The sequence below is a fragment of the Rhinoraja longicauda genome, chromosome 13, assembly GCF_053455715.1.
Source record: "Rhinoraja longicauda isolate Sanriku21f chromosome 13, sRhiLon1.1, whole genome shotgun sequence".
Lineage (NCBI taxonomy): Eukaryota > Metazoa > Chordata > Chondrichthyes > Rajiformes > Arhynchobatidae > Rhinoraja > Rhinoraja longicauda.
The window spans coordinates 38,170,724-38,180,952 of record NC_135965.1 but is presented as its reverse complement, the minus strand read 5'-3'; the positions used below and the strand labels follow the sequence as shown (position 1 = coordinate 38,180,952).

At 46.2% G+C, this 10,229-nt stretch overlaps 1 protein-coding gene across 1 annotated transcript in view; it reads left to right on the top strand.

Annotated features, from left to right (window-relative positions):
- Window positions 1-223: 223 nt before the first annotated feature.
- clstn2a (calsyntenin 2a) overlaps window positions 224-10,229 on the top strand; it is a 413,239-nt gene continuing 403,233 nt past the window's right edge. Inside the window, exon 1 of the mRNA XM_078410820.1 lies at window positions 224-559. Within this exon, the coding sequence (XP_078266946.1) occupies window positions 478-559 (82 nt within the window). The 5' untranslated portion in view covers window positions 224-477. The remainder of the gene's footprint in view (window positions 560-10,229) is intronic.

Below are 10,229 nucleotides of genomic sequence, written 5' to 3'. Positions count from 1 at the left end.
CAAAACACAAGGAGCAAGAAAGATTTGTGGGTTTGAGATTATCAGGGGAGTTGGAGGCGAAGGAGGGAACGAGCAGAAAAGGCGTTTGAATGGAGGAGGAACGCGGGGAAGGGTGTAAATAAGCACACGCCGCCTGCCCCGTTGACTGGGGAGTGACGGCAGTTAGCAAGTTGGTATTAGCGATGAATATGTATGAATCTTCAGCTCCTCTCCGTGACGTTGCTGTAGTCCCGGGCTGCGCTCAGCTCTTGCTCAGCTCTCAGCTCTGCCTTTAATACAGCGGGTGCTGGCCGCTTATGTTAACATCGTGCCGAGTTCTTGGTGATATCGTGTTGTTTTTTTTAATTTAAGAGACGTCCGCTTTCATTATCTGTACAACGTCAAGATAAGGATCTCGGAGCAAAAAAAGAAGAAGTGGAGGGTGGAACCAAAAAAAATACAAAAATAAAGAAGTGTCTACCCTTGCCTTTGGCCGTCATGCAGCCGAGAATACCGAGCGCCCAGAGAAGCTGGTTTATTTTGGTGACCGCCTGGCTCTTCAACGTCCTTGCAACTAAAGGTGGGTGAACAGCCACCCTCGGTCCTACCGGCACAGCCCAGTCCCACCCGGCGCGACAGAATGCACGGTTACATTCGCAAAATATTGATTTTTGCACAGTTTTAATATGTAAACAGTCGTGTCTGGCGGTAGATTGCGGGACAGGACAGTTGGTGGACGTACTTTGATGCGATTACTATAGGCTTTGCAAGTCGCCGCTGTGAAACTCTATGGGTCATTATTTTATCTCTCTCCCCCCCCCCCCCCACCAAAAAAAAATCGCTACCCGTAAACGTTCACATTTCCGTGATGCGTGTTGTTGTACATTACATTCTCACATGATAGATTAGAGTGTGTCCCTTGCACTGAACTCTTGCACTGCGGGCGATTGTGGACATAAGCTCATTTCAGAGGCGATTGCCTGTTTACCCGGGATGGGAGGAGCAGCTTCCAACCCTAACAACTTCAAGAAGCCCCTTCCCCGTGCCTCCCACCACCCCCTTTCCAATAAGTAGAACAGTTGGTTATTTGGAGAGTAGATAATCGAGAACATCAGCGCGATTGAAAACCCGTGCCAGGCGAATATGGAACCGCTCCTACTTGTCAGATTATCAGTGGGTTGGGAACAAGCTGAGGAAGCGGCTGTTGACTCCCCGGTTCTCTTCCTCGGATCTTAATTATGTTCTCAGGCTGGCGAGCTACCTGTGGGGTAGTTTCTTATCGAGGTGTATAGTTTCTTGTCCCATTATCCCGCACCGCCACACTGGTGACTCGATAAAGACAAGGCAAGGAAAACGGCGAACAATGTCAAAATTGTGTAGGAAGGAACGGCAGATGTTGGTTGACACCGAAGATAGACACAAAAATGCCTGAGTAACTCGGCGGGACAGGCAGCATCTCTAGAGAGAAGGAACAAAACAGAGATGCTGTCTGTCCCGCTGAGTTATTCCAGCTTTTGTTTTTGTCTATCAACAATGGTAAATTTCCTTGTCAGAGTTTCGAGCTGTGGGAGTTTGGACATTGTGTGGTAGATTCTTGGGCGATGGGGATATGATATGCACCTAAATATTAAGGACAGCGTGCATGTGGAAATGAGAAATCGATGCGTTAATTGGCCAATTTCTCGTTCCACTCGGCGCTGTTCATCTCTAACTTTGGCCCTTGGCGTGCTACAGGTAGGCGCCACTGTTTGATGCGGGTTGTACGTCTGAGCCTACAATGAATGGCACATGCATCACGTTGACAATCGGTTGAGTGGCCAATATCGGGCGTAAAACGGGACACGTTGGGGGGGAAATTAGTAACATGGGACGGGCAGATCTAGCGCCGCCACGACCTGCCCGTGTTGATTTGTACACTTCCATGCGGAGAATGCCAGGATAGGTTTCGGGCTGGAAGGAAGGTAACTGTCGATGTCGGTTTACACCGAAGATAGATACAAAAATGCTGGAGTAACTCAGCGGGACAGGCAGCATCTCTGGAGGGAAGGAATGGGTGATGGTTCGGGTCAGTTCAGTCTGAAGAAGGGTCTCGACCCGAAACGTCACCCATTCCCTCTCTCCAGAGATGCTGCCTGTCCCGCTGCGTTACTCCAACATTTTGTGCCTATCTTCAGGCTGTAAGGATTGCCTTAAATTTCTGTAGACTCGACGACTTTCTATCGCACCTTACATAAAACGCCTGGAAGCCAGCTATGCTAATAGGCTTCGCGCTGCATTAATTTTCAGTCACTTGCTGAAAGAGAGGCAAGTTAATGACGAGACCCGGTGGTGTGTATTAATATATATTATGTGTAACGTGCATTAGATCGGATAGATTTGGTGTAAATGCATACATGATACTGAGTGTCCTGAACTGATATTCGGCGTCTTTACGGGAGAGATAAAGGCATTCTAGCTCCAAAACCACATCAATATTATAGATCGACACAAAATATTGGAGTAACTCAGCGGGACAGGCAGCATCTCTGGAGAGAAGGAATGGGTGGCGTTTCGTTTCGAGACCCTAATTCATACTATAGATGTCGTGTTTAGGAATACATTGGGAAGTCAGGCTGGCTTTTGAAATTGATAGGATCCTTAAATTCAGCTCACTCTCCCGGTTTGTGTGTGTGTGTTTTGTTAAAGAACAACAAATCTGGCGGTGTTTATAAAGATAATCATCCCTAAGATGGACACAATGTTGGAGGAACTCAGCGGGTCAGGCAGCATCTCTGGAGAGAAGGAAGGGGCGACGTTTCGGCTCCAGACCCATATCAGTCTACCGTTCTCAGTCTTCCCGTCTCGGTCTGAAGAAGGGTCTCGACCCGAAACGTCACCCATTCCTTCTCTCCAAATTGCTGCCTGTCGCTGAGCCACTCCAGCATTTTCTGTCTTACTTCGGTGTAAATCAGGATCTGCAGTTCCTTCCGACACCAATCTTCCCTAAGACTTTGTTTATTTGTGTGTTTGTGCGCCTGCATCTGAGTGAATGTGGAACGTGTAGGGAGGAACTGTAGAAGCTGTTGGGGTAACTCAGCGCAAATCGGAGGAACAGCACCTCCTATTGCGCTTGGGCAGCTTCGACCCCATGGTTAAGAATATTGACTTCTCTAACTTCAAGTAACCCTTGCCTTTCCTCTCCCCATCCCTCCCCCTTTCTAGTTCTCCGACCAGTTTGACTGTCCTCTTGATTACATTTAATCTCTGCATGCTTCGTTGTCACCCTCTCCTAGCTAACAATAATCTATTCCACATTTTCCTTGACCCGCATCCTATTTGATGTCTCGTTCTTACACCCTTCCCCTCCTTATCTCTGTGTCTCCCTCTCCCCTGACTCTCGGTCTGAAGAAGGGTCTCGACCCGAAACATCACCCATTCCTTCTCTCCAGAGATGCTGCCTGTCCCGCAGTTACTCCAGCATGCTGTGTCCATCTTCAGTGAATGTATAACTATCGTGCTACAATTCGCTCACAATGTGCTTAAGATGGTCTTCCGCACTTCAAGGATTGCAGCTGAGTTGAGAAACTGTTATTACCCATTAACTGCAAATCTGTATTACTCCGATTTGCAAAAGAAAAAGCATCTGATCGACGCGGCGAGATGACAGATGTGAAGTTTAACAGACCCACACCGGCGAGAGCATGTTGAACTTGCACAACATTAGGTTTACAATGGACGAATGTCAAGATAACCACAGAACCAGGTCTCACGGTTGGGCTAACAGCTGTAAAGTACCATGCTGCTCCAGTCAATTTAATGGGGCATGATTTATCTACAGCCTTTTGGAAAACTGCTGCACAGCCGAAAGAATAGGCGCATAAATCCTACCTAAGAGAGCGCAGTCGCACAATGCGGGTTTAATGGCCGAAATACAATGGATCATTTGGTTTTACGTGTCCCCAAGTTTCTTTTCTCCCCACTTTGCTTTAAACGAACAGATTGTGGGGCGTTATACAAAAGAAAATCTGCAGCTCCAATGACATTTTCTTTTCCTGTTTTTTAAGTTGCCCTTTTCAGCTGAAGAATTAAAAGGTGGCCGTAAATCAGAAGCAAGGGGGGATTCATCGCATGGCCTGTTAACTCGGTTGGTCTGAAACAGAGTCTGTGCAGAATCGCCCTGGTTGGTGGGGACTCTAACAGAGTTGATCAGGTGCTGGTCTCGGATGTCATTGTGTAGGATTTAACCATGTTGATGGCTTAGCAGAAGTTTTCACAGTGGCCGGCTTTGCTGAAACAGCAACCTCGGGGGGTTATTTCAGCGAAGATTAGTGTTTTGTTTTAATTCCGGTTAAAATTCGCCCTTGCCTTCTCCCGCGAGATAGATGGCGCCCGCTCTTTCTGGGGAATAAGCAATTTCCTTTTAAACAAAAATAATGAAAAGTGAAGCAAAAAAAAAAGCCAACCTGAAATTCTGAGACAAACGGAATATCCTGGGCCACATTAACACAGAGGCTGATGAAAAATCTATCAGCTTTGTGCCCCAACTCTACGTGACTGGCGGCCTGGGAAATGGTTTGTTTTATGTTGAATACACGTGGATTATTTAAGATGCTGTGATTTTTTTTCCTTTTAATTCCACCCCCTAACCTACTTCTACTTTCACCCGCGGTGAATGTTGCCTCCAGCTGCCTTATAAATAACAGCCATGGGCTCACGCGTTATTCCATCAAAGTACCCGAGGCCAAGCGGTCCCACGTGGCTAACCACTGAAGGTTAAAGGGAACTGTGATCTTCTGTAAAGAAGATTGTCACACGTACAGGCAAGTCTCCCTGCTGTCTATACCACGGTGACGGTCATCATGAGGATCCTTCTCCTTCAAGTGGCCAGAGTTGGTCTTCAGATCAGAGTGTGCCTTCTGTCCAACTGGAGACAGGGGTGTAGGAAGGAAGTTAAACCGAAGAGAGACACAAAAATCTGGAGTAACTCAGCAGGTCCGACAACTACAGCACGGAAACAGGCCCGTTCGGCCCTACCAGTCCACGCCGACCACTCTCTCTGACCTAGTCTCATCTACCTGCTCTCAGAACATAACCCTCCAATCCCCTCTCATCCATATACCTATCCAATTTACTCTTAAATAATAAAATCGAGCCTGCCTCCACCACTTCCACCGGAAGCCCATTCCATACAGCCACCACCCTCTGAGTAAAGAAGTTACCCCTCATGTTACCCCTAAACTTTTGTCCCTCAATTCTGAAGTTATGTCCCCTTGTTGGAATCTTCCCCACTCTCAAGGGGAAAAGCCTACCCACGTCAACTCTGTCCGTCCCTCTTAAAATTTTAAAAACCTCTATCAAGTCCCCCCTCAACCTTCTACGCTCCAAAGAATAAAGACCCAACCTGTTCAACCTCTCTGTAGCTTAAGTGCTGAAACCCAGGCAACATTCTAGTAAATCTCTGGAGAAAAGGAATAGGCGATGTTTTGGGCATGTATAGTGAAAGGTTTTACATTCCATGCAATCCCACCCGATCAGATATTGCAATACATAAATACAATCAAGTCAAACTCAAGTACAATAGGTAAAGCAGAGAGGAAGATACAGAGTGCAAATATAGTTTGCAGCATTGTAGTTTAGAGATGCAGTGTGGAAACAGGCCCTTCAGCCCACCAAGTCGGCGTCGACTTGATCACACATTCATACTAGTTGTATGTTATCCCAGTTTCACATCCGACACAAGGGGCAATTTAAAGAAGCCCATTAACCTATGAAGCTTTACGTCTTTGGAATGTGGGATGAAACCAGAGCATCCGGAGGAAACCCACGTGGTCGCAGGGAGAATGTACAGACAGCAACCATCGTCAGGATTGAACCCGGGTCTCTGGCGCCGTAAGGCAGCAAATCTACTGCTGCGTTAGTGTCACTCAAGCCTTAGATGGTGTTCATTGGAGATCTTATCGAAACATGTATAAGATTATTAAGGGGTTGGACACGTTAGAGGCAGGAAACATGTTCCCAATGTTTGGGGAGTCCAGAACAAGGGGCCACAGTTTAAGAATAAGGGGTAGGCCATTTAGAACTGAGATGAGGAAAAACTTTTTCAGTCAGAGAGCTGTGAATCTGTGGAATTCTCTGCCTCAGAAGGCAGTGGAGGCCAATTCTCTGAATGCATTCAAGAGAGAGCTAGATAGAGCTCTTAAGGATAGCGGAGTCAGGGGGTATGGGGAGAAGGCAGGAACGGGGTACTGATTGAGAATGATCAGCCATGATCACATTGAATGGCGGTGCTGGCTCGAAGGGCCGAATGGCCTCCTCCTGCACCTATTGTCTATTGTCTATTGTTCTATCTGGGACAAAAGACAGTAAAACGATCTTGACTCTTCTTTGGGCAACATTTCACAAGCAACCCAACTCCATGAAGACTCCATCCCGCCAAGCTAAGGGCTGCTATTGGCCTCACACGTCCACAGAGTGAGGACTTGATCAGAAGGACATGACAGCAACGGTTGTAGTGCACCAGTTCCGGGGACATAGTCCAATGTCTGCAATAGAGTAGAGGTGAATCGGACAGTACCCTGGCACATAGAAGGACCATTCAGAAGCCTAATCACCTTTGTGTCCGCCTTATTATTAAGGTGCTGTACGTAGGTGGGGTTTGGCTACGTGCATCTTCAGAGGCTGAGCTCCAAGTCATCGCCCACTCATTCTCTGAAGCACACAAGAAAATGGACATTGTACTCAAGCCTTCCACCAACTTTCTGTGCTGTATCTCCAAAGTCTCAAGTGTAAAGGAGGTGGTCCAGAACAAGGGGTCACAGTTTAAGGTCCAGAACAAGGGGTCACAGTTTAAGGATAAGGGGGAAGTCTTTTAGGACCGAGATGAGAAAGTTTGTTCACACAGAGAGTGGTGAGTCTGTGGAATTCTCTGCCACAGACGGTAGTTGAGGCCGGTTCATTGGCTATATTTAAGAGGGAGTTAGATGTGGCCCTTGTGGCTAAAGGGATCAGGGGGTATGGAGAGAAGGCAGGTACGGGATACTGAGTTGGATGATCAGCCATGATCATATTGAATGGCGGTGCAGGCTCGAAGGGCCGAATGGCCTACTCCTGCACCTATTTTCTATGTTTCTATGTTTCTATGTTTCACCCTGTGTACAACAATTCCTCTTCGCCCCTCCCCGAACTCCCTAAAACAATAAAGGTCACTGGGAAATTGGGCCCATATCTCAGGGGCTACCTTTCCACTAAGGCAGGTGTCGATGATGGAGTCGGCATTTGCTCCAAAAAAGCTTTTGGCAGTCTGAGGAAAAAAACATTTGTAGATAAAGACATCTGATCAGGAACAAAACTCGTGGCCTAAACGGGTCAGCAGTTATCCCCACCCTCCTCTGTGTTCTGAGACTTGGATGACCTACCACGGGCATCTTCAAAAGAACTGGGGGTATTAGCAATGCCAGCACTGCAAAACTCTCAAAATACTGGAAGGAAAAGCAACCCATTGTAAATGGTGTCAGTTTCGGGACCTTAATTGTACTTGATCAGCTTTGACGGGCTGGGCTAGGTCATTTGCCCTCCCCTCATTAGACTCCTGACAACAGACACTCTATTCCAAGTTCTGTCATGGTAAGAGACTACCAGTCACTGGAGGAGAGGAGTCAAGGACATTCTTGAAGTTCTTTGGAAAGGTCGGACATTCCTCCAGCTCGCGGAATCCCTAGCCTCTGACCCCTCGAAATAGAGAATGAGTATTCAGGCTGGCTATGAGAACCTTGACTCAATTTATCAGGAACATGTAGAAGCTGAACGTAAATGATGGAAGGAGTTCCAAATACGCGTGTGCCTGTCCCTTCGTGCATCTTTGCTACATCTGCGGCTGAGTCTACACGTCTCGCATTGGTCCTCATCGGCTGTACCAGACAGCCCAAAACTGGAGTGAAGGCAAGCCATTCCCAGCGCCAGAGCATGACCTCAGAAGAATCCACCCAATAAATATTTCAGTCAAATTTTTAACTACATATTTGGATTTCCAAGTCTTATTGGGGATTGTTCCGCTCATTTTTAGTTACATCTGTATTGTTATAATCTGTGATATGCCAGTTAGATTGATTTTGAAAGTCCTTTTTGTGCTTTTTGGTAGCCCTCAGAGCTATGTGGCACCGACAGTAACTTGCTGAATAACAGTTTGATATTGAAACGAAACTACTGAGGATGTTGGACAAGTGAAATAAAACAGAAAGAGCTGGAAGACTTTATCGGTCAGACATCGTCTGTGGAAAAGTAGCTGGTAACAATTCAGATCAAAGTCTCTTGACTCCAGGTATTCATGAATCCAGTAATAATAGTAGGTAAACATGTATTTCATCAGGAGCTGTGTAAATTGCTTTGCTTCTGAGGCCAGGCACGGCCTCAGCCTTTCAGTAAACCAAAGTAATTCAACTCACTTCCCTTGACACCTTTCTGCTGCACTACAATCAACCTGAAATATGAACTATTTCTCTTTCCACTCTGTCCCTAGTGTGTCTCGTATGTGGGGGATCGCTGGTCGGTGCGGACTCGGTGGGCTGAAGGGCCGGTTTCCACGCTGTATCTCTAAACTAAACTAAACTAAATAAAATGTGCATCTCGACATGCAACAGAATTAATGTACACTTCCAGCTGGTCAATGGAGGTGGTGTTGAGTAAATGATAGAAAACGAGCCTGTTCATAGATGGGGTGGGTGGGAGGGTATTTTATTTGGGGTAGGACAATATCGTGGGCACACTTCTCCCATAAATCAGTAAGATCATGTGAGTGAGCGCATATCTTAAGCGTGCTATCCCAAAGTGGCCAAACCTAAATTCCTGAATTGGCCCCGCAGGCAAACTAGATTTGATTTCAGGCAGTGTATGCAGAATGCTATAAATCAGGCATGTCCAACTATTTTTCCCTGGATCTCCAGCTTTGTACTGTAGAACCTCAGTCAGTCCATGTAAGGAATGGGTGATTGAATCAGTAGCACCTGTTACATAACCACTAAAGATCACCGTAAACCACCCAGATATTAAATGGGCATTTCCATTATTGTCTGTGCTGCAGATGGTAAGAGGTAAATCATGCAGCACAAACCGTCTGTGACAACAACTAAAGAACCGTCATTTCTGAACTTCCAAGACACAACAAAATACACTTGCAATTATTCTGAATTACTTCCAAGGGTCAGGTAATCAGGGCTGTGCTGCATTTGGTTCAGGTTTATTATTGTCACATGTACCGAGGTAAAGTGAAAAGCTTTGTTTCGCACGCTATCCAGTCAGATTAGTCAATGCTCTACAATTAACAATCAGACCAGATAATAATTACAATCAAAATCAAACTTAAGTACATAGATAAAGCAAAGGGGCAGATATACAGTGCAGAATATAGTTCATGGCCTTGTAGCGCATCAGTTCCATAAACAAAGTCCAGTGTCTGCAATGGGGTAGATGTGAATTGGAAAGTACCCAAGCCAATGGATACACTGTTCAGAAGCCTGATAAGAGGGGAAGAAGCTATTCTTGAGTCTGGTGGAGCGGGCTTTTGGGTTTCTGAACCTTTTGCTGGCCGGGAGCAGGAAGAAGAAGGAATATCCAAGTGCGATGTCTTTGATACTAAAGATAAACACAAAATGCTGGTGTAACTCAGTGAGTCAGGCAGCATCTCTGGAGAGAAGGAATGGGTGACGTTTCAGGTCGAGACCCTTCTGAAGGGTCCCAACCCGAAACGTCACCCATTCATTCTCTCCAGAGATGCTGCCTGACCCGCTGAGTTACTCCAGCATTTTGTGTCTATCTTTGGTTTAAACCAACATCCGCAGTTCCTTCCTACGCAAGTCTTTGATTCTGTTGGCTGCTTTTCCAAGACAGTGTAAAGTGTAGATAGAGTTAATGGTGATAAATCTGGTGTGTGTGATGGACTGGACTATATCTACAACTTTTACGAAGCAATGTTTAAGAAATATTTAGACAGGTACATGGGTAGGGTAGGTTTGGAGGGATATGGGCTGAAAGCGGGCAGGTGGGAGTAGTGCAGATGTTGGTCAGTGTGGTCAAGTTGGGCCAAAAGGGCTGTTTCCACACGATATGACTCTATGACTCTACAATTTCTTGAGGTCTTGTGCATAGCTGTTCCCAAACCAAAATGTGGTGCAAACCAACAGTGTGCTTTCTATGGTACGTCTGGAGAAGTTTGTAAGAGTCATTGGAGACATGCAGAATAACTTTAGCATAACCAAACACCTCTTGAAGCAGCTATT